This window comes from Penicillium canescens, assembly GCF_028828765.1.
Source record: "Penicillium canescens strain IBT 15451 chromosome Unknown utg000008l_segment0_segment0, whole genome shotgun sequence".
NCBI lineage: Eukaryota > Fungi > Ascomycota > Eurotiomycetes > Eurotiales > Aspergillaceae > Penicillium > Penicillium canescens.
In genome coordinates this window covers 1996249-2018412 of record NW_026703970.1, presented here as the reverse complement: position 1 = coordinate 2018412, position 22164 = coordinate 1996249, and the positions used below count along the sequence as shown (strand labels likewise).

The window sequence follows — 22164 nt, the reverse complement described above, 5'->3', positions numbered from 1 at the left end:
AGGAAGCTAGAAGAATATGCAGAACGCATATCAATATCAATATTCTAAAATTTCATTCATATATGTAAATATCAAATGAGATGCAGACCCAGTTGACACCGTCTACTTTGTACAAATGCAGCCAAAACCAACTAAACAGACACGATCAGATTCGTCATGAAGATGGGCGAGTTTCACTAGTTCCCGGTGCTGGATGAGATGCATCATGGTGCTCATCGTCATCATCACTCGCCTCGCCGACAGCATAATGTTCCCGGTCAAGACCAGGGGAATGAAGCTGATCAAGCTCTGACTCGTCAAAGTCGCCAGCCTCAACATCTCCACCAGAACGCCTGTTCTGGAACCTGTTGAGAATCGAAGAACTACCCATCATCTCATTATTGGAAACGCCCTTGTAGCCCTTGTGCGCGCGGCGACTGCGCCAGATGAAGAAGCCCCAGACCGTAACGCCAATAATAACAATGACGAGGATAGCCTCACCAGACTTGGTATAGGCGTGCATCTCGGTCTGCTTCAGCTTCTCCTTCTCGTTTTGCTCGGCAGCGGTGCTGTTGGGATGACCACCAACAGAAGTCTGAGGCAGCTTCTCGCCATCGATACGGGAGTCAGTTGGCTTACCGCCAATGCTACCGATGTCGACGTTCATGAAGCGGTCGAGCATATCACGGCTCTGGCGGGGCATGTCGAATGGCACCATGTGGCTGGCGTTGTAAAAGAGCACGTAGGTGAGGTTACGGGCGTGCTGGTAGATACCAGCAGGCTCGCCCTCAAAGGACCAGTCATGACGAGGAGCCCAGACACCAGGCGACGTCTCGAAACCGGTGCCGTCCTTCCATTTCATGTTGTGGATCAGAGTCTCTGTTCCGAGGTGGTTGCAGATGAGGTCTTTATCACCGCTGAACAGTAAGATATTGAGACCGGATTCAATCAATCCGGGGAGCAGGGTGATTGCGGGGAGGGACTTCCTTGCGCTGAATGCACCGCTGACCATACCAGAGCATTCTTGCCAGCCGGTCTTCTTGGCTGGGTTGATGTTCAAGGCCTTGACCACATCCGGGCGCTGGAGATAAGGCGTCATGTATTTGAGATCCGGGGGCCAGTTCATGCCACACGAGGGGTATTCGTCTTGGAGGCGGACATCGTACATGTTGTAGCATTTTCCGTCCTTGGATGTGAGCGAGAGGACTTCTCTCAAGACATTCTCGCATGAGTCGACTTCCAACTTGTTCTTTGCGCCGGGGGTTTCAAGCCTGGAAAGACAGACCGAGTTTAGAGCATCCAACTTCTTATAGGTCTGGGATCCTTGCTTGACGAGGCCTTCCCTCTCCATGAAAGGAAGATATGAAGGGTATTGGTCTGCAGGAGAAATCCAACCGTTGCCGATCAGCATACCCTTCAAGGGCCACTTCCTCCCGCCGTTTGCCGGCGCGGCCTTGTTGCGCTCTTGGATAGCCTTTGCAATGTAGGGGATATGTTGTCCAGCGTATGATTCACCTGCGAGATACAACTGCGAGACAGTCAGCGTTAAATCCAAGACAAAAGAATAGGTCAAAACGTACGTCATCGTTCTCGTACTCGGGGAACATTTCAAAGAACTTGCTCAAAAAGACCATAAACTGAGAAGACATCTCATCGAGCTCATGGAGATAGCTATCTGTGTTGACATAGCTGAATCCGGTACCAACCGGCTGGTCAACGAAGAGCAAATTTGCAAACTCATCCCAGCGGCCCGGGTTATACTCGAGCGTCTGGTCATCCTTGAGTCGATACGGCCCAACCTCCATTAATGCGCCATCCATAGAGCTGCATCCAGGTCCTCCATTCAGCCAAATAACGGTCCGCTGGCGATTCGCGATGTGGCGGTTCTGGAAGTGCCAGAAGAACAGGTTACCGTTGGTCTCCGGGTTGACTTCAATGTGGCTGGAAAGGGTGTTAGACAAGCTCCTTGATAGAATCCCGATATCCTTCTACTCCACAGCCTTCCGGGTCACTCACCCAGCATGCATCTTCAAGAAAGGACCCTCCGGGGCTCCTGGTAACGAGTGTACATAGTAATCAGCAGAAGAGCTGGCTGACACCAGCGCCGGGCTCAGCAGAAGCGTTAACGCGGACAATAGCATCGCGACAGCACCACCCTTCTTGGCAGAAGGGAGGAATGGAATCGAGAACATCTAATGGCCGTAGGAATCATAAGAAGTAAAGTCGAGGTCGAGGATTGGGACACTTGTTACGAGCGGTCCCGAAGGGATAATCGTTGATCACCAGGTCATTTAATTTGGAGGGGACAGTTCGAGAGAAGGAAGGTAGTCGCTTCGAGGGCAAAGATGAATGAGAGAGAATGAGAGAAGAGAACATTAAGGTAAAGAAAGGAGATGACGAGGGATGGAGACAGGATGCGTGGCAGTACTGATACGGTAATTACCATCAGTCCACCGCCATCTGTATTGTGGGTAAGGTTAATTACATGTAATGGAAATACAGAAATGCGCCATGGCCGAATTCGTCGCTCTATAAGCTTATTGATCTACGTATAAAGCTTCACTTGGTGTTGGAGACTGGCGCATATGGTATTGAATGTGCACTTTTATATATTCGAGGTGAAACAGCTGAAACACTGAAACATCAGAACAAGTCATCCAGAGACTTGTCGGCGTCCTTGTTGATAAGAGCCACCATTCCCTGCAATTGTTAAGTCTCCTCTTTCAAAGGGCATGCGTGGGACTTACATCGGGCATGATGGGCTTCTCCTCAGCATCCTTGACATAGCGGAAGGGCATCTCAGTGCGCTCATGCTCGTTGATCTGCAGTTCCGGATAGTCGACGTAGGGGATTTCCTCGAGGGGCACTGCCACAGTAAGTCTCTGGTCAATATGAAGCCAGTGCCTGACTTACCCTTCTCATGGACCACCATGCGAGTGACTCGCACTGCAGTGTCAGTTGTCATCTGCTTAGGCCCCAATCGGCGACCGACATAGCCCTTTTTCCTCAATTCCGAGGTGCGATCTGGGAAATTGTCAGTGGCAACCAGATATATTAATATCGAGTCATACCTCTAGGCGGGTCATCGCCTAGTAAAAATGTCAGCTTTCAATTGCATAGAACATAAAACGTATATCATAAAACATAGCGATTTATAACGTTAAAGTTAGCGAGAAAAAAAAGTCACATACCGAGAATACCACCGAAAAGAAAGACCTCGAAGTGGTCACCATCCTGAGGACTCAACTCAGTCTGTGCAGAAGGATCCAACAGACAGACCTTATCCTTGCGGTCTGCAAAGATTTCCTCTACGCTGCGCTGCTCGACCTCGAGACCCTTGGTGGCGGCCAGATCAGCGGGCATCTGCAGCTCGGCGGGCACAGAACTGAGCAGGAATCGAGCGCCGCGGGCGTGAGACTCGCGAGCGATACAGGCATATTCCAGTGTGGACCAGGGGCCCAGCTCAGGATCCAAGTGTTCGACCACGAATGTCTTTTCCATGATGAGGTGGGTGTAAGAGACGTCACAGAAGAAGACGTTGAGGTTCCACTTGAGGGAATGAAATATATGCGAGGGTTACGAACTACAATAGTAAACCGACATAGAGGAGAGAGAAATCGACATAAACCAAGTATAAAACTAAGTAGAATAAGAGAAAATAACCTACATCAGTTAATTGCCATTGGCGTCATCTATGTATGAATAATGCTCTCTCTCTCCACTTAACCTTCTTGACTGTCACACTTTATAACTCTCTCTTCTCCCCTCCCGCTCTCAACTTCTTCAACCATCATCATGAATCCCCATCAACAAAACAAAGTGGACCTGAACGTCAGTGACCTCCCATCTATCTCAGAATCTCCCTAACAGCATTCCAGTCGCTGAGCCCAGAGGAGCAGCGCCTGCTGCGCCTCTACGGCAAGATGCCCACCAAGAAGGACGTTCTCCAGAACAAGCTCAAGGTAAGTCGACGCCCAACTCTATCTGACACTGCCTACCTACTTACCCTACATACCCCTCCCTTCCCCTGTGCTCCCAACACCATTAGCTCACCACCACCCAACCCAAACCCAATACTAACACCACCCTTAACAGGAACGCAAATACTTCGACTCAGGCGACTACGCTCTCAGCAAAGCGGGCAAAGCCTCCGACGTAGGCGTGACCAACATCGGGTCCCGCCACCCAGTGCCCGAGAATATCCCCCACCTGACAGCAACCTCGCCGGGCACCAGCAACCCCGCCCCCCACAACGGCAGCGTCAGTGGCAGCGTTAGCGGTCAGGGCCAACAAGCCCCCGGCAGCTTCAGTGGCCACCCGGGCTCGGTCGGGTTCCAAAGCCGCAGTCCCGTTAAGGAGGGTGGCAGCTTCCTGCACCGCGGCTCTAGTCTCAGCGAGGGCGAGGCTGGCTCCGGTCTTGCTCATGCTCAGGCGGGTAAGGAGGATGATCTTAGTGTTAGTCCCCCGCCGGCTAGGGAGGGTGTTCCCATCCGCCGGTAGGAGCATGAATATTGAGATACGAGATACTGAGATATTGGGGATGGGTGATATCTGCATGCATATCTTTTGAAGAAGGGGTCTGTGATTTCTTTTCAAGAGCTCGGCGCTATGGGATCTTTCGATTTGTCTTATTTTCTTTGCGAGGGATGGAAGGAGGATGGGAAAGGAATGGGATGCACTGCGGGACGGAGCAAGTGAGAGCTTGAGCTAAGCTGAGAAGGGTTGAGATATCTTGATCACTCGGTGTTTAGATCGTGGCGTGCACTTGGCATGGCATCGGGGCATGTCATCAACCTCGGCTCAACTCGCACTCTACTTGCTCTCAGTGACTTGTCTTTTTCTCTTTCTATTTTATGCCTATCATCATTTATCATCAGCAATTTCTGGCATGGATTTACGTCTCGATTCATCCTCGATTCTGCTTGTCTATATCTAGTGCACGCGACAAGACTCTTGTGTTAGTTCTGCTATTCTGAGATTCTGAGATTCTGAGATTCGGTTTCTGTTCTCGCGATTCAGATGCGATGGGGACTTTTGCTTTACATTTTGTCTACTGTATTCTTCTACTGCTATGCGAAAATACGTGTAGGTATGGAATGGATCCGAGGGTTCCGGTTCTTCACTGTCTTCTGTGTCTTCTATGCTGGTTCTATGCCTTTTGTACTTTGATTTGATCCTGTGGTGCGATTGTATCAGCCATCCAATTTGTTCAAATCTACTAAAGATCATGGCATGAATATCCCTTGGCATATGGAGTCCGATAGATCTTGCATTGTAGCAAAAGTAGATCGGCCATGAATTGCTCCAATGTTGGATCGATACTCCACTAATACTTCTATATTGAGGGATTGGACCGAAGCAAGTATAATCAAGATATGTATAAAGCACCCTAGCGCTAGGCAAAAAGTACAAGAGATAAGGAGGAAAAAAAATTCACGTATCCTATCTTATGTACAAAAATGGCTGGAAAAGCAAGCCGTCAGATACACCTCGGAGGGCTACGAATGAAGCAAGACTCAATTAAAGGGGTGAAAGCAAAGCGGAAAAAAAAAGAGCCTAAGCGGGACAGAAGAGGGTATAATTGCCAAACGGAACGGGTTGAACAGTGATCAGGGCAAAAGGAGAAGACATACAGAAAAAAAGAACGAGAGCAAAAGACGCAACATACGTTTATCTGGTATCGTCGGGTCATGAAAAGGGGTGGGGTTGGAGGACTTGGTAGTGTCAACTCCGAAACGTAGGCGTAATGTGACAAGGGAATCAAGGCTTGAAACACAGCCTATTGCGAGGCCATGAGACAGGGTTGACCTATCTCTTGCAGATGCGAGGGTTATACATAGGCCAAATGCGGAGTATGTTTGAAGAGAAAGCAAGGAGAGAGGGCGCGTGACTGGAAGACACCCGTGAAACAGGACAGAAATACACGGCATCAGCAGAACGGAAGCTATTTTGAAGAGGGACTCGTTCTGCGGCCGTAGCGACGTGATGCCGGTGAGCGACCCCCAAAAAATCACAGCTAATGTGGCACTATCGTGTGAATGGTGGCCGCGAGAGGGGTCGCTTGGTTGGCCGATTCTCGGCCAGGCTCATGCAGCAAGATACAGCGAATTGGGTTGTGATCCGTGAGACATGAACGGTGAGCCGTCTTCAAATCAACCCTGCCCATGCGAGTTGTAGCGATAAGAAGCAAAGCGCAGGCATGTTGATTCGGTCACTCAGTCGGTTTTCCAGTGTCCTGCAAGTCCATTGTCGATGTCGTTGTGCTCGCCGAGCCAGAGTTCAACTGCGTACAGACCTATCGTACAGGCCAGGTTGATCCATCGCCACGGGTTTCCTCCACCACCGCCCTGGCTGCTCCACCATTCGCCGCTGCCGCCCATTGCTTGTGATGTTGATGCGAAATGCTGCATAAGGAGACTGGTGTAGACGGAGATGAGGATGGTCGGGGCGAAATAGCTCAGGAAGCCTAGGACTTGGCCTGCTGCGTCGGAATCGTCGATAGAGGCTTCCTGATAGAGAGCGCGAGAGCCAGCCTCACGGACAGCTGGGATGATGCGGGTGGAAGCATACAGCACCAGAAGGCGATAGGCGAGCGAGATAAGGACAGATGGTGTGACCGCACTGAATACCGCGGTAATCACATTGAAGGCCGCGTGAATGATCGACGGTAGGAGAGACAGCGCATGCATGAGGGTTGTGTACGAGGCCATGAAAATGGGAGGGAGCGGAGGGAAGTCTCCGGCCTGCGAAGGCGAGGGAATTTGTTCCACGGGGTGCGATGGCTTATAGTCGGTGAATATCTGGTAGATGCACAAGACGATATAGGCGAAGAGTAGAGAGCTCTCGACCGGGTTGCCGCGTCCACTGCCAATGCCCCAAGCACACAGAATAACGGCGCAGGTGATCGACACACCGATTAAAGCCGCATCAACGTTGGAGATTTCGGGGAATTGCAGAACTCGCCAGAGAAAGTAGACGGAGCTGGAGATGATAGTCGCGGACAGGACCAGGAGGCCAATCTAAAACAGGTGAGCTCGTGTAGTGACAGATCGGGATCAAAACATACCATCCAGCTATCGCTGCGCCCACCGCGATTCACGAGCCAGCGGGTAACTTGACCAGCGGCTTGAATAACCAGCAAACTGCAGAATCCTTCTGCCAGCTGGAAAACAGGTGTCGACCATCTCAAAAGTCTATCCCAGTTGCCCAAGGACACGGTTTCCACCAAACCGTCGCGGCCAAAGAGCCATTCTTGAATAGAGACATCCTGCGCCCTCTTTCCGCTGAAAGTGCGCTCCACCCATCCACTTGTATTTTCGGTTTCAACTGAGAATCTGTTCAGCGACCAAATGAGGAGCACACAGATCACAATCCATTGGGTGCCACGGAGGACTGCGATCACCGATGAACGGAACCACGAGCGGTCAGGGGTACTGAGTTTCAACAGCGAGATGAGAAAGTAGAACGTTGCCAGGGACAGCGAAAAGGCCAGACCGCATGTCTTGCCGCCCACATCGAAAGCTAGTGGGATGGACGAGACCGTGACGGCGAGGAACAAGGCCGACGAAAAGACTCGAAAGAGCCACATCGGACCGCCGAAGGAACTTGGCACGCGAAGATACGCGAAGAGAGAGAACGTGAAAGAGGTGAGAGTGTCAAAGGTTGAAGATGGAGATGTGGATAAGTCAAAGAGGGGACGGTGATTTCCTTTTTTCGAGCTTATCGTCTTCACGTGGAAGGGGAAGGGAGGTTTGCAGGGTTTCACCAGAAATAAAAACCTCCAAAGACACTAAAGAGGTAGAGAGTCTAGACCTTACGCAAATTGCAAATAACAAATTATTAGACTATAACCCTCTCCTACTCCATGTTGTGATAACGCGTGATGCCTCAGGACTTCCTTTCCGAAGACAGGGAACTGCAGCAATTCCACGGTTGAGAGCTCCAGTCACATGCTAGCTGCTTGCCCTGATGTTCTGCCCTAACTACCCGATATGGCCAGCTCTGATAAGCCGCAGCCAGCCAGAGCCCGCCAATTTATATATGTAATCCATCTCAGACTCTGAATACTTTATGTTCAGAACGAACACCTGGTTCAAAATGGCCGAAACTGCTACTAAGAAGCTCAAGACCTCGTCCCCCTTGATCGGGACTCACAGGTGAGCTTGAGCTTGGAAATTTGCACACGATATACTGACCTATAATAGCGGCCACTTCCACGCCGATGAAGCCCTGGCCGTCTACCTTCTCCGCCTTCTACCCACCTACGACTCCTCCCCTCTCGTCCGCACCCGTGACCCCGCTGAGCTGGAGAAATGCCACACCGTCGTGGACGTGGGCGGCGTCTACGACCCCACCATCCACCGGTATGATCACCACCAGCGGACCTTCTCAACGACCTTCCCCCAGCGCAACACCAAGCTTTCCTCCGCCGGTCTGGTGTACATGCACTTCGGCAAGGCCATTATTGCACAGAAGCTGTCACTGCCCGTAGACCATGCCGACGTGGACCTTCTGTACGAGAAGCTCTACACTGATTTCATCGAGGCCATTGACGCCAACGACAACGGCATTTCCGCCTACGACCCCGCCGCCATTTCCACCGCCAACCTGGAGAAGCGCTTCAAGGAGGGTGGTGTCACTCTCATGTCCATGGTCGGCGACATGAACAACCCAGACCCCACCAGCGCTCCCGGCGAACCCCAGGACGAGGACAGCCTGTTCGGCCGCGCCAGCACCCTCATCGGCAATGCTTTCGCTCGCAAGCTGCACCATGCATGCACCTCTTGGATGCCCGCCCGCACAACCGTCGGTGCCGCGTATGCCTCGCGCAAGGAAGCTCACCCCTCCGGCCGCATCCTCATCTTGCCCCAGGGCGGCGTGCCCTGGAAGGAGCACCTGTACAACTTCGAGGCTGAGGCCTCCGGCAGCAAGGAAATTGACCCGGCCAACCAGGTCTACTACGTCCTGTACCCAGAGAACGCCAACGCGGACGCAAAGTGGCGCGTGCAGTGCGTGTCTGTTTCCGAGGGTAGCTTTGAGTCGCGCAAGCCTCTGCCCGAGTCATGGCGAGGTGTGCGTGACCAGGACCTTGATGGTGTTATGGCTGCCGAGGCTGAGAAGAATGGCCAGAGCAAGCTGCCTGAGGGTGCCGTCTTCGTCCATGCCTCTGGTTTCATTGGGGGTCACAAGACTAAAGAGGGTGCTATGGGTATGGCCGAGCGTAGTCTTGGACTGTAAATGGGCAAAAAGTTTGAATTTTAATGAAATGTTCTTATGATGACTTAAAGGAAGTTCATGATTTATCTGACATGAAAGATATATTTAGACTATTGCCTTCACTCTTTGTATTGGTATGGCCTTTAATCTTATATTGTAGAGAACACTGGACAAGATTCTCTTTAAGCAAAGTTTGGAGCTTCCAATGGTTTTGGCGTGTACTTCAGCATCCAAGATATCGTATTTGATTCTTGATGTCTGTCTCGCCAAACACAGTTGACCGTGGAATTCGAATCTTACCTGCTATTCAGAAGCAAGGGAGTTTGGAGAAGCGACGATGATCGGCGAGCTTGTTGACACGGAGCCAGCATGAGAGAAGTGGATGGATCTTCTCATGGTCCAACGGCTCTTCACAAGCTTCATGTGTTGCTGCGATTGCGATCCCTGAAGACATAAGCCAATTGAACTGAGTGCGCAATCATGGCAAAAGAGCCGACTGTTGGACACCAACAGCGAATGTCTCGATGGAGCTTGACCATCGAGTGAGCTGATGCGGAAATTGGTATCCAAGATAGCATGGTCATCCTCAATGACGGATGTTCAATGCGCTGATATCTTCAATGCTGCCGGAACCATCTCCGGAAGCTTGCATATCCTTAGGCTCAGCCTGTGCGCCTGAGTCCTCGCGTTCACCCATGGCGCGCTGAATGAGTTTCGCCTTGGTAGCGGCGCCCTTCAGGCGTTCATCCACATCGTTGACAGCTTCTTCGGTGTTGCTCATATCCAACGTAGCCGGGTCGACGAGCTCAAGGAGTGTTTGAAGATTCCTGGCCAGCCGAGTACTGTGTGGTGGAAGACTGGGCATGTCTTTGCAGATTGACGGATCAAGAGAAAGACTGTCCGCATTGGCTGTTTGAGATGAAGGCTTTGCGCCGGATTGTTTCAAATCAAGTCGTTGCGCCCAGACCAGAGCTTTGCCATACAGACGTCCCACCTCAACGAACTTCTCGAATCCTTTCTCCACGGCGAAAACACTGCCTTCGGTATACCCCGATTCCGCTCCGTCCGCGGTGCCCAGCTCATAGCCTTCGTTGTAGAACTCCTCCTCCAGACCCAGAAGACTATCCAAGAGATTGCAATCCATTGTGAGTGATATTCAAGGAATACAAAGAAGTCAAAAAGATATCTCAAAGCCGACCGACCACTTTTTTTCCCGGCGATATGTCACGAGATAGCCCACTTTTCGATTTTCCCGCCTTTGCCCCTCCACCGTTTTTTACCTTCAACCACAATTATGTCGAATCCGATCTTGCCCAAGAAGGGCGAGCGCAATATCCTTATAACTAGCGCTCTGCCATATGTCAACAATGTGCCTCATCTGGGCAACGTCGTGGGCTCCGTGCTGAGCGCCGATGTCTTTGCTAGGTATGACTCAACCCCACCTTCAACTGGCATTGAGCCACGAAGCTGACAGACACGCGCAATTTAGATACCACAAGGCCTGCGGACGGCCTACACTGTACATCTGCGGTACCGATGAATACGGAACAGCAACGGAAACCAAGGCGCTGGAGGAGAAGCTGTCGCCAGAGGACCTGTGCGCCAAGTACAACAAGATCCACCAGGAAGTGTACGAATGGTTCAACATCGGCTTCGACCACTTCGGTCGCACACCCACAGAAAAGCACACCGAGATCTCGCAGTCGATCTTCAAGCGCCTGCACGAGAATGGCTTCCTCGGCGAGCGCACCGCTGAGCAGCCCTTCTGCGAAAAGCATGGCTCGTTCCTGGCTGATCGTTACGTTGAGGGCGAATGCCCCCGCTGCCACTACGACGATGCCCGTGGAGATCAGTGCGACAAGTGCGGTCATCTCCTCGATCCCTTTGACCTGATCAACCCGCGCTGCAAGCTCGATGGAGCTGCCCCCGTCCGCCGTGAGACGAAACACATTCACATCCTTCTCGACAAGCTCCAACCTGAGATCGAGAAGTGGGTCCACCCCGCCATTGAGAAGGGTGACTGGCCCAAGAACTCGCGCATCATTACTGAGTCTTGGTTGAAGGAGGGTCTGAAGGATCGTGGTATCACCCGTGATCTGAAATGGGGTGTCCCCGTCCCTCTGGACGGTTACGAGAACAAGGTGCTCTACGTATGGTTCGAGGCTTGTATTGGATACCCCTCCATTACAGCCAACTACACTCCCGACTGGGAGCTCTGGTGGCGCAACCCGGAGGATGTCCAGCTGTGGCAGTTCCTGGGCAAGGACAACGTGCCCTTCCACAGCGTCATCTTCCCTGGTACTCAGATCGGTACCAAGGACAAGTGGACTATGCTGCACCACTTGAGCACGACAGAGTACCTCAACTACGAGGGCGGCAAGTTCAGCAAGTCCCGCGGTGTCGGTGTCTTCGGCACAAACGCCAAAGAGACTGGTGTCTCCGCCGATGTGTGGCGATACTTCCTGCTGAAGAACCGTCCTGAGACTGGTGACACCCAGTTCGAGTGGCGTCCCTTCGTGGAGAGCAACAACAGCGAGCTCCTCGCCAAGTTGGGTAACCTCGTCAACCGAGTCATCAAGCTCGTCGCTGCCTCCTACGGCTCCGTCATTCCCGAATTTACCGTCCCCGAGAGCTTCGCTCCCTTCCAGGAAGAAGTCACCACCCTCCTCCGCCAATACATCGATGAGATGGAAGGCGCTCACCTGCGCGCTGGTGTCCAAACCGCTATGAAGATCGCCGAAGCAGGAAATGGCCTAATCCAAGCCAACCGTCTAGACAACGCTCTCATCGCCAACGAGCCCGAGCGCGCCGCCGCAGTTGTCGGCACAGTCCTGAACCTTATCTACCTGCTCTCCAGTGTGTTCTCGCCCTACATGCCGGCAACCTCCAAGTCGATCCTGGAGCAGCTCGACGCACCCTTCCAGTACATCCCCACCCTTGAAGAACTCAAGGACGGCTGGAAGCCCGCCGCCCTCAAAGCCGGCCACAAGATCGGCAAGGCCCAGTATCTCTTCTCGCGCATTGACCCTAAGAAGGCCGAGGAGTGGCGTGAGATGTTCGGTGGATCGCAGGCAGACCGCAAGAAGAAAGAAGATGAAGCTGCCAAGATCGCCGCTAAGAAGGCCGCCGCCAAGGCCAAGAAGAAGGAGAAGAAGGACAAGGGCAAGGCCGGCGGTGTCGAGTCTTCTGCCAAGGGTGGAGCGGAGAAGGTCTCCGCCACTACCGATGGCAAGAATGACGAGGCGGTGGAGAAGGTTACTGATGGTGTGGCTCAGGTTACTCTCCCTACCTCCTAGAGTGGAAGAAAGTTACTAGACTACAGAAAAGTGTGTTGAGTGGAGTGAGGGGAGTGTCTTTTGATGTCTGATGCCTGACGGCTTCACATTTTCATTTTGATTTTAGTTTGTCTCATACTAAATCCGCGTATGAGAGATTTATGCATTGTTCATGGGATCTTTGGGATATTTACTCGGATCTTGGGCAATTCTTCCTTTTTCTACAGTAGCTACGCTACATACATGAATGCAATGAAGGTGTTATGTTTTTAGAGATGACATTCAACCATCCAATGTAGATTTAGCCTAAGCCCTGGTGGCTACTGGACTATAGCTACAGGTGATACTACACTTTACTTGGACTGAGGTACAACCGTGGACACTTGCTATTGCTTGATAATGTAGCCAGGCTAGAAAAATCCCATTTGCACTCTTTAATCAATACACGCCGATATGGTAAGAATTTCATTACATGCTCGTTGTAGTGATGGATAATAAAACCGTCCAGGGACAAGTCCTCCTCCCCATCCAAAGAAAAGGAAAAAAGACGAAAGCTCAACGCTTCCGCGTGTTTGGTCGCGGCTTAGTTTCATCGGGTCCGATAGGGTGCAGCATGACCTTGTTGGTAGTCTGCTGAGTGTTGGCGGAGTAACCCTTGCTCCAGTCGTAGCTGACGGAGTAAGCGAAGATGTTTCCAGTGCGGTTGAAGCCGGTAGTCGTGATAGGACCACCAACAGCCGGGTAACCCTTGAGACGGTGCTTGGCGTCCTTGTCCCAGAAGTGGAAAGTGCCGTCGGAGCCAGCGGTACTGAAGGTACCGTGGACCGGGTGGAAAGTGATAGAGTTGACGGAGAAAATATTGCAGACGTCACGCTGGGCGGGAGGAGTCTCACGGTGGCACTTGAAAGAGAAGTTCGAGGCCGAGTCCTTCTCCTCGACGTACTGGATGGCGCAACGACCCTCGACCGAGCCGACAGCGAAGCCCGAAGCATCAGCGAAGCAGCTGACTACCCGCGTCTGCCACTTCAGGGGGGATTGCATGGTCTTGTAGAATTTGGTAGGCTGGTCGAGGTTAATGATGTTGATGTAGCGGTCTGCGGTACCGATGACCAGCAGCTTGTTCTTGACGTCCATGGTGTAGATGCGCTCCTGGCACTCGACCGAGGCGATTGGTGTAGATTGACGCAGATCCCAGTATTTGACGGTCTTGTCCCACGAGCCGGTGATCAAGAGTGGTTGGCCGCCCACGGAGGGATTGGGAATCATGTGGCAGCTTCGAATGGGCGCGTCATGCGCGGCAACCTGAACGGCGGTCGTCTGGCCTGCTCCGAGGTCGAGCATGCGGGCTGCCTTGTCGGCACCGGCACCGACCACCTTGGTTCCATCCTGCAAAGAAAAAAAGGTGTCAGTTAAAGTGCACAAAATTTGGGTTGATAGGGATACCATATGGATGCAAGCTTACCGGAGACCAACAGCAGTTCAAAACAGGAGCTTCGTGCTCGAAAAGCGCCTTCCCTTCACTCTGGCCTTGGTCGTTGATTTCGTAAATGCGGACTTTCTTATCCCACGAGGCCACGGCGAGGTGGTCGCTAGCAGGCGAGAAACGGAGATCCGAAATGCCATCCTCGGGGGGCTGGTTCAGAGCGACATCCTTGGAGATATCACCCGTGGTGTTTGTCGCGCCCGCCGCGGCAGCGGTGCCGCCGCCGACATTGAAAAGTGACATCTGAAAGGGCGCGAGAGATGTGGCTCAGTCGAGGAATCAGCAAAAGAAAAACGGGTTCTTGTAATTCAAGGTGAAACTGAGTTCACACTTGGGGGTCATGCAAAAGAGAAAGGCAAGTCGAGCTCAATGGGGAAAGAAAGAAGTAGAAGAGTCGTGATAATTGGAGCTCGATCGCAGAAAGCGATGCGCGATGACGGCAAAAAACATGACTCACCGCCTTCTGCGGACCTCAGCCTGTGAACTCGCGTTTGATACGAATTGTGGTCTATTTCGCGTTTTTTGAATTGACAGTTGATTCCATTGGCTAATATGTGTATCTGGTGGTCTTTTGACGAAGAAATGCTGAAACGATTGCCTGTTTGTGTCCTAGAGGCCTATTCTTAGCCGCTAGGCACCATTGTCGGACTGTAGTTCTCCGTTTCAATAATGTCCTATGGTAAGGTCTTCTAGTTGAGATTCCACCTCTGTTATGCTTGTGTAGTCTAGGGCTGACATTGGGCCAGAATGGCGTTCGAGTTGTTTTTCGAGATGGTTTAGTCCTACGGGTAGCATTTGATGATCATGTCGCAATATCTATGGATTTCTCTAATATATGAGCTGCTGCAGTACAAGATCTCGATCAGAGAGCTGCTGGTTTTTCTATCGTTTCATCCAATTTGAGTCATGTAAATTGACAAAGGCTGTTCGATTTGAATACACTGTAACATATTCAAGATGTCTGCTATCTACATATCTCTAATCTGCCAAGACTGTAGAGTGGACGACTTCGATATCTCTAGATTCAAATCGATATCTTTGAATACTTCGAAATACCTCAAATTAAGAAAAAGAGCAACTAGGATCATTCCGTGTAACGGAATGATCGACTCATTGACCAAGCCAATACTCCGTAAATTAGGTATAGATGCAGGCTGATGAGCACGCGACCTATCAAAGGAGCGGGTAACTCGGGAGTACAGACCACCAATACAATGAACTGCTGCTTTATCCAGCGCTTCCCCAGCCAACGAAGTAAGGTGTAAGGTGTAAGGTGAAGCTAATTGAATGATTACGCCATCCTCTCCGCGTTCCACTTATGAGGTCTGAAAGCCCCGAGCTAAACGTGAATATTCTCGTATTCTCTCAAAGGATTGAGTTTGTTACACAGGGGGCGCCACCGCTATGAAAAATGAAGTGGACACAGCTTGTGAAGATGCAGCCGAATAGTTATGTAGGAGGTGGGTATGATTTACGAATGGGAAAAGGGCGGCAGCAGCTAAGAATGCAGGCGGGAAGTGGGAGTGAAAGGGGAAGGGGAGAGGGCAGAGTGGTATGATGGATCAGGTGATCATGGAACACGGGTTAGGCCAATTGAATCGTATGATAAGCGCATAAATTACTACCAAGTCGAGCAAATATAAATATACGTTAATTAAGCAGTCGATCGACATAAGTGGAGAAAATGCGGGGTGCAGCGCTAAGATTGGCTCCGCTCTGATGTTGATGTCAGTCCACTGGAATGTATCCGAAGGGGCCGACATAGTGTATGTTGTAGTAGAGAGAGTAAGATGAAAAGGGAGGGAGATAAGGTAATAACTAGTAATAGGACTAATAGAACTAATAGACTGATAGACTGATAGACTAATAGAACTAAACAAGTAATAAAGTAATAAAGTAATAGTACGAAATGATCGAATGTCCACTATGTACCATGACATCCATGACTGCACCCCCTCTCACAATCAGGTCATCAGGTCACCTGCTCTCCAGGGCTTCCCCTCTTTCTCTCTCTCTTCTCTTCTCTCTCCCATCTTCTGCCTATCGCTACAAGATACACTTAACGCAATCATGTCTGTTCCTTTAACCAAAGTCGACTCTGCCATCGCTGGCTTGTCCATATCTGATGAGAAGCCCACTCTCAACGAGAAGGAGGTCAAGAAGGTCCCCAAGAAGGACCACAAGCGGACTTCATCAACGTCAGAAGGCATTTGGAACATCAAGGACCTTGGTGAGCACTCTTCCATCTTCGGACTACACCCTGACTGACAACTTGATAGAAGAGCAAGGCATCGAAATCACCCTTCCCATCGAAACACAAAAGACGGGATGGTAATTAGCTCTCCCATATCCTCGTTATCCATCACTGACGGACTCATTGAAGGAAACTCAACACCTCCCCAAACTCCATCGAGGACAAAGATATCCTCAAGTTGCACCTCGTCAACCCTCCCGTCAAGAAGATTGACCTGCACTTCCCCCTAGGCCTAGTGGTCACCGCTCGGAATCTCAAGGGCGTCACGATTAAGGATGCAATGGATGCCATCTACAAACAATTCAAGAAGAAGGCAAGTAATGCTCCACGGCCAAACAAAGGACATGTTCAAGATGGCTGACGCAACCCCGCTAGGCGGATGACGAACTGGAAAAGCCCTACCTCGCTGGCTTCGAGTGGGACAAGGATGAGTGCTGGACACGCCTGCTTGTACACCAGACGAAGGAAGGACAAGCACAACAGCCAAGCAAGAAGTCCAAGAAGAAGGCCAAGGAAGAGGCATAGATTGCCCTCCATCGACCCAGGCCTCTCATATCAGTATGGGCACCACCACCGAATGCCTTACAGGTCCTCTTTTTTCCGCCATTCCTTACTGATCATGATAATGGACCCCGGGGACTATTGACTCCCCTCGACTTGATATCTCGTTCTGTTGATTGATCCCACAGTTCCAGTCCCGTTCGGCTGCTCTGCGTTCACTGCGTTTCCTTGTAGAAACAAGAATTAAGACGGCGCGAGGGAAATCAGTCTTGTATTTTGCTTTTATCTTATTCTTTATTTGTCGGTCATCTCGGCTGGCTATGTCTTAAATATCTACCCTGGGTTGACCGGTCTCTGTACCGTTCGCTCATTTATCCCAGTGGAGATCGAATCACTTAGTCCCTGAGGGCTCTTTTTCTTAGTAGTTACTGCGTAACATTAGAGTATGTGTAGAGTGCCAGTCACAGACTCGATCGAGTCCTGTGTGATATACAGGGGTGACCTCCCGTCCCCCTATACCACCGGCTTAGCCCTAGGTCCAGGATTGTACCATCAGGTAAAAGAGGTGTGTCCGCACCGGCGTATCCTTTGACGTTTCAACATGAGACTTTAAAATAAAGCAAACAAAGAACACACCCACCATTGCCTCTCCAAACAGCGATAACAATCCACATCCAACTCAAACACAGCCCATATACAAACAAAGGCCATTATTCCAAGCCTCGAAACGGAATGTCTCGAAACAAGATAAAGTATATAAGCAATCTACAGCCTACAGTCACCTAATCACACCCAGCTCTGATAGCTCCCAACATCCACTAACCACCAACCAACATGGACGCATGTCAATCCAACACACACAAAGCATGCAACCTATGCAACAAACGGAACCCACACCGCTATATATCAGCAGAAAGGGTCAGAGACTCCCACTTCAACCGCGACAGATACCGCACAGCCTCCATAAACTGGGTAACAGTGCATTTCAGCCGGTGGGATTCGGTCCTCGACGAACCAGCACTAATGACACGAGTAGTAGAGTACATCCGAGCCGGACGAGGGGTCATCTCCTCGTATCCTAAAAATGTTTATTTATCATGGTGTTACTCGGTGGGAGTAGATAGGACACCTGAATTAACCGACCGCGATGTCTTGGACCGGGCTGTTGCGCTTGCTGAGCAATATATTCATGACGCGAGAGCTGGGTGGAGACTTATTGATGTGGAAACTGTTTTTATAGATGGGCGTGGTGATTATATTTTCATATAGAGAATGGGAGCGGAAATATTGGTGATGTTGGCGTGATTATGGTGTGAATGCTATGTAGGGAGCATGTTTGTGTGTAATGAAGTATATACAGCGCTCATGATAAAACGGTAGCAAAGCAAGGAAACAAGTCAAGGGAAGTTTCGCTGTGAGGCTAGAAAGGAAGAACAAAAATGTCGTAACGCCATTGTACCATGAATGAGAAGAAAGTAGAAACCCCAGGAATCATTATCCAGTATATTAGAGCGGCGATCACTCAACGAGCACGGCCAGGATTAGCGCCGAATAAAACCAGCACAATCTCGTCGAGCATCGTAAAAACGAGATGAGCGTTAAGGGGTTGGTTATTGAGCGTTGCGAAGACCCGCCGTGCAGCAGCCTGAGCATTCGCTCTACCGACGACATTACCGGCCAAGTCCGGAATGAGAGTAGCCAATACCACCGTCGCCTCAGCGCGGCTCTTGAGCCGGTCGACGGCTGAGCGTGGTGGGACTTTGCGGAGAATACCACCAGGCCACATGGTATCGCGAGCGAGCGCGAGATATCGCAGAAGCGAGTCATCCTGCGTCAACCCGCGAGCCCCATCGCGAACCTTGCGCTCTATAGTCCCGCCAAGGAGCTGGTGCAGCACGACAACAACGGCACGACCGCGCAGCCAATTGTTGCCGCGGTTCAACTCAAAGGCTTCGAGGAAGAGGTCACAGATTGGCTTGATGAAGGGCTCGAGCTCGCGGTCTTCGAAAGCATTGAGTTCTGCCTCTGCTTCAGCGGCAGTGACTGCATCTTCGGTTGCGAGACTCGAGTCTGGGGTTACGGTGCTGCTTGTTTGTTGGGTTGCGGCTGAGATGAGGTTCTGACCTGCGGTTGAAAGCTGATCTAGGACGCCAAAGTTGCCGAGGAAGTCGTCCATTCCGTCTGCGACGGAGTTGTAGATTCGTGTGACTAGGTCTTTCGTTTCGCCTTCGTTGTCGCGGGTGGCATTTTCTTTGTGAGGGAGGATTGCGCGTTGGGATAGGAATGCTCGCAGATCACGGCTGCGGCAGACTTCGGGTAGAAGGAGGAGATTCCGTAGATATGATTCGAGAGCGAGTCGTCGTTTGTGTAGAAACTCTTTTTGTAGTTTCATGACGACGCGCCGGCGAGGGAATTCCAAGTGACGCACAGAGGGATAGCGTTGGCGAAGCTTTTGGTGAAGATCATGGAATTCGCTGTATCGCCGTGCTACAACCCAAGATGCTGCAGGCATTTGCTCACCGGCATTTCTTTGAACCTCCACGATGTCTGATATATGATTAGCCCGGAACTGAAGGTGCATTCAAGAGTCATCTTACACATTGCAAATTCACGGCCATCATCCTCCTCTCTGCCTACAACAGTAGACTTGAGGCTGACTGTGGATCGCCCAAACAAGCTGTTATCACTTTCCTGAAGAATGTACTGTTGTCTTTGCATTTCCTTGCGATGCATTTCTCGCTGGATGCTAGCCTTAGACTTCCGCAGGATCCTCAGCTCAGCTGTGTTATTTGTCAGTTCAGCCTTTCGAGTCAATGCTTCGACCACAGAATCTTGAGATGCTAGTTTGTCAATGTCCACAGAGAGCGCCTCAATCGCTTCCGTCAGACCAAGGTCACCCGGAGCAGCTTCGTGAACTTCATCGGCTAGATCCTTCTCGTCGGCACATTCTGGCTCTTCGTATTCATCCTCGATGAATTTCTGCTGATCCGCGAACAAGTCGTCATCAAATACACCCATACGGGATGCATGATCAACCAGGCCAAGCGACGCGATACTTTTCCGCATCTTTTCGTTTCCGCGACCTTCCATTTGAGGAATTTCAGAAGAATTGCGAGGGGAAATGATAGGACGCTCTGGTCCAAACAATCCGGAAGAATCTCCTTTTAGATCTTCTATCTTTCCGTTTTTCGGTTCATTGGTAATGATATCATTTAGCGCCGCCTCCATTGTCTCGAGGACCTGGCTTTGAGTGGCATCATTCTCGCCATTCTGAGAATCCTTACCCAAACTGTGGGTGGATGTGGCAAGATGATCTGTGTCGTAGTCGTCGTCAAAAAGAGGAGCAGATCGTTCTGAATCTATGGATCTTCGAGGCGAATCGTCGTCATCGAACAATTTGCCCATACCTCGCACATCACTAGACGAGACAGCAGCTCGGCGAAGATCCTTGGAAGGTCTCATACCCGGCTGAGAGGAGGTTCGCGACAATAAAGGCGGAAGAGGTCGCCTCTCAGGCGTTTCAAAGGTAACTGATATTGGAGAAGATTGGCGAACCGGTGCCTGAGCATTGGCGGCTTCATCGGACGCAAGATACTTCCAGTATAGATCAGACTCTTTGAACTTTGGATAATAAACCTCTTGGAGGTGCTCCAAAACGGCAGACTGGGTGGTCAACACCACCATTCGTGCTTTGCGGTATTGTTCTGAGGTCGCGCGCTTCCCTGCGCCCAAGAATGCTTTGACTGCTCGGCGAGATTCGTCAGAGACCTTGAGCTCTGGTTTTGAGAGATAGGTTTCACTGATGAGCGCCAAATCATTCCTGTCCGCTGGTTTCCACGTCACTGAGGTGGGCGAAGTTACCTCTCCGAAGTCATCTTCCAAAGGGTTGCGGAACCCATCGACAACGATCCAGAATTGGACAAGGGACATCAATTTTTGTCGGTCCATAAACTCCATGAAATAGGAGAGCCCAGATGCATTGTGCATCACATCCACTAGTGATGTTTCATGGGTGGAAAGAGGCCTCTCCGGTCGAAGATCGAGGGCCGGGGGGACGTGGCAGCCCCCACCAGGTTGAGCAAGCTTTGCCACTTTTTGGTCAAGCACTCTTTTTCCTGTTTCCAGACGGCTCAAGTAGACTTGATCTTGTCCTTCAACTGTGCTCTCTCGCTTCAATTGACTGGTAACGAGGGCACGAAATCGGCGTGCATCAGAGAGATTGTTACATTTCCTAATTGCTCTGACAAATCTCTCAAACGCTCGTTCTGAATCATTTGCAGATAGTCGAGGGAATGGCTGACCTCGTTTAGATTTGGGAGCAGGCGATGCATGTTGATCAAGGGCGGCCCGTAGCTTGCGAACGGTCTTCCGATCCTGCAAAGCCGTGCGGCCATAGGCTTCCACCAACTGATTCCATGTGTCTGGGTCTGATAGGGCTGTGACTATAGGGAAAAGCACGGCACATGATATGATTTCGCGAATCAAAACAGATACAATTCGGCTTTTCAACACGCTTTCTGGAAACAACTGAGGCAAGAGACCCACGGCTATCTTGCGTAGATACTCCTGTTGAACAGCCTTTTGGTCTGATAATGAAAGTGCAACTGCTGGGTGTAAACGACCTTCGCGGTACTTGTTTGCAACGGCAAGATCTAGTTCCTCGGACTCTGTCACGTTTCGATTCAAGTTGCGCCCCCGAACCGAGCGCTCAGCAACGTCAAATTCCTTGAGATGCGTTGTCAAGATAGGAAAGACTCGCGATACTACCAAAGAGACCAGATCCTCTGCAACCAACCTATCCCGAAGGTTTTCGAGAGCAACACGGATGGTTCGATCAATCTCATAGGCAAATGTGGGGTTCGGACTGATATTGTGGTACCACGATGAGACAAAGTCTCGGGTAATGAATGATAAGAGTTCATCGATACCTTCCGACACGACGAACGACTGAGGGTATAGTGGTCGGGGTCGGTATCGAGTGCTTCTCCGGACATTGAGCATTTCCTTTCGCCAATGATTGGGCTGTATGAAAGCCACCGAGACCTTCTTGGTGATATTGGTCTTTCCATTGTGTTGCCGGACAGTCAAAAGGACAAGACCCAATAGACCCGCAGACGACAACACGGCGCCCAAGGTCACGGCATATCCTAGATACCGGAGGATCGGCAGCCAGTGAACCACGAAACCCCAGGCAATGAATACGCCGACGCCTGCCAGAACAAGGTCGCGACGACTAAGGGCCATCTCCCCGCACTCTATCCAAGAGCTTCACGGCTCATAACGATCACTCCCAGCTCGGGAGCGAACCACTCGGCATAGTCTCAACGTCAACACGGGTTTGCGACCGGCGGGAGCTTGGATATATCGATATCCCAAGCAAGGCGATATTGAGGGATACGAAGAGATTCGAAAAGATCGAACGCAGAGTGCAGCTCGCTATCAAAGAGGAAAGCGAA

General features: G+C 50.9%; 11 protein-coding genes across 11 annotated transcripts; 4 read left to right on the top strand and 7 right to left on the bottom strand.

Annotated features, from left to right (window-relative positions):
• Positions 1-154: 154 nt before the first annotated feature.
• kexA (serine-type carboxypeptidase kexA) lies at positions 155-2171 on the bottom strand (the record flags this gene model as incomplete). The annotated part of the gene is made up of 3 exons (XM_058520374.1): positions 155-1507; positions 1560-1920; positions 1996-2171. The coding sequence occupies 3 exons, from the start codon at positions 2169-2171 to the stop codon at positions 155-157; spliced, it is 1890 nt and encodes a 629-aa protein (XP_058367898.1).
• Positions 2172-2622: 451 nt separating this feature from the next.
• Positions 2623-3480, bottom strand: N7446_011631 (SAM-dependent methyltransferase; the record flags this gene model as incomplete). Its single annotated transcript, XM_058520373.1, has 5 exons — positions 2623-2679; positions 2727-2845; positions 2893-3003; positions 3051-3068; positions 3171-3480. The coding sequence occupies 5 exons, from the start codon at positions 3478-3480 to the stop codon at positions 2623-2625; spliced, it is 615 nt and encodes a 204-aa protein (XP_058367897.1).
• A 294-nt stretch (positions 3481-3774) lies between these two features.
• Positions 3775-4479, top strand: N7446_011630 (endosulfine family protein; the record flags this gene model as incomplete). Its single annotated transcript, XM_058520372.1, has 3 exons — positions 3775-3810; positions 3858-3941; positions 4075-4479. The coding sequence occupies 3 exons, from the start codon at positions 3775-3777 to the stop codon at positions 4477-4479; spliced, it is 525 nt and encodes a 174-aa protein (XP_058367896.1).
• A 1715-nt stretch (positions 4480-6194) lies between these two features.
• N7446_011629 (ICE2 family protein) lies at positions 6195-7567 on the bottom strand (the record flags this gene model as incomplete). The annotated part of the gene is made up of 2 exons (XM_058520371.1): positions 6195-6998; positions 7046-7567. The coding sequence occupies 2 exons, from the start codon at positions 7565-7567 to the stop codon at positions 6195-6197; spliced, it is 1326 nt and encodes a 441-aa protein (XP_058367895.1).
• Positions 7568-8040: 473 nt separating this feature from the next.
• On the top strand, positions 8041-9287 carry N7446_011628 (MYG1 family protein). The gene is made up of 2 exons (XM_058520370.1): positions 8041-8135; positions 8184-9287. The coding sequence occupies exons 1-2, from the start codon at positions 8050-8052 to the stop codon at positions 9214-9216; spliced, it is 1119 nt and encodes a 372-aa protein (XP_058367894.1). The 5' UTR covers positions 8041-8049; the 3' UTR covers positions 9217-9287.
• Positions 9288-9781: 494 nt separating this feature from the next.
• N7446_011627 (Yae1 family protein) lies at positions 9782-10339 on the bottom strand (the record flags this gene model as incomplete). Its single annotated transcript, XM_058520369.1, has 1 exon — positions 9782-10339. One exon carries the CDS (start codon positions 10337-10339, stop codon positions 9782-9784), a length of 558 nt encoding a protein of 185 aa, XP_058367893.1.
• Positions 10340-10432: 93 nt separating this feature from the next.
• On the top strand, positions 10433-12731 carry N7446_011626 (methionine--tRNA ligase MES1; the record flags this gene model as incomplete). The annotated part of the gene is made up of 2 exons (XM_058520368.1): positions 10433-10620; positions 10685-12731. Coding segments are annotated over 2 exons (1995 nt in total), but the record flags the coding sequence as incomplete, so codon positions are not given.
• Positions 12732-13025: 294 nt separating this feature from the next.
• Positions 13026-14196, bottom strand: sonA (putative nuclear pore complex protein (SonA); the record flags this gene model as incomplete). The annotated part of the gene is made up of 2 exons (XM_058520367.1): positions 13026-13856; positions 13933-14196. 2 exons carry the CDS (start codon positions 14194-14196, stop codon positions 13026-13028), a joined length of 1095 nt encoding a protein of 364 aa, XP_058367891.1.
• A 1827-nt stretch (positions 14197-16023) lies between these two features.
• On the top strand, positions 16024-16732 carry N7446_011624 (uncharacterized protein; the record flags this gene model as incomplete). Its single annotated transcript, XM_058520366.1, has 4 exons — positions 16024-16183; positions 16233-16284; positions 16337-16520; positions 16583-16732. 4 exons carry the CDS (start codon positions 16024-16026, stop codon positions 16730-16732), a joined length of 546 nt encoding a protein of 181 aa, XP_058367890.1.
• Positions 16733-17607: 875 nt separating this feature from the next.
• Positions 17608-17899, bottom strand: N7446_011623 (uncharacterized protein; the record flags this gene model as incomplete). Its single annotated transcript, XM_058520365.1, has 2 exons — positions 17608-17786; positions 17848-17899. The coding sequence occupies 2 exons, from the start codon at positions 17897-17899 to the stop codon at positions 17608-17610; spliced, it is 231 nt and encodes a 76-aa protein (XP_058367889.1).
• An 89-nt stretch (positions 17900-17988) lies between these two features.
• Positions 17989-22110, bottom strand: rgsC (putative intermediate filament protein (Mdm1)). The gene is made up of 2 exons (XM_058520364.1): positions 19306-22110; positions 17989-19255 (listed from the first exon to the last, which is right to left on the bottom strand). Exons 1-2 carry the CDS (start codon positions 21950-21952, stop codon positions 18231-18233), a joined length of 3672 nt encoding a protein of 1223 aa, XP_058367888.1. The 5' UTR covers positions 21953-22110; the 3' UTR covers positions 17989-18230.
• Positions 22111-22164: the final 54 nt, after the last annotated feature.

Coding starts and splice junctions, on each gene's coding strand:
- rgsC (XM_058520364.1), bottom strand. CDS start 21,952: ATGGCCCTTAGTCGTCGCGACCTTGTTCTGGCAGGCGTCGGCGTATTC. Junction 19,256..19,305: donor TGGCCGTGAATTTGCAATGT/GTAAGATGACTC, acceptor ATCATATATCAG/ACATCGTGGAGGTTCAAAGA.
- N7446_011628 (XM_058520370.1), top strand. CDS start 8,050: ATGTTCAGAACGAACACCTGGTTCAAAATGGCCGAAACTGCTACTAAG. Junction 8,136..8,183: donor CCCTTGATCGGGACTCACAG/GTGAGCTTGAGC, acceptor GACCTATAATAG/CGGCCACTTCCACGCCGATG.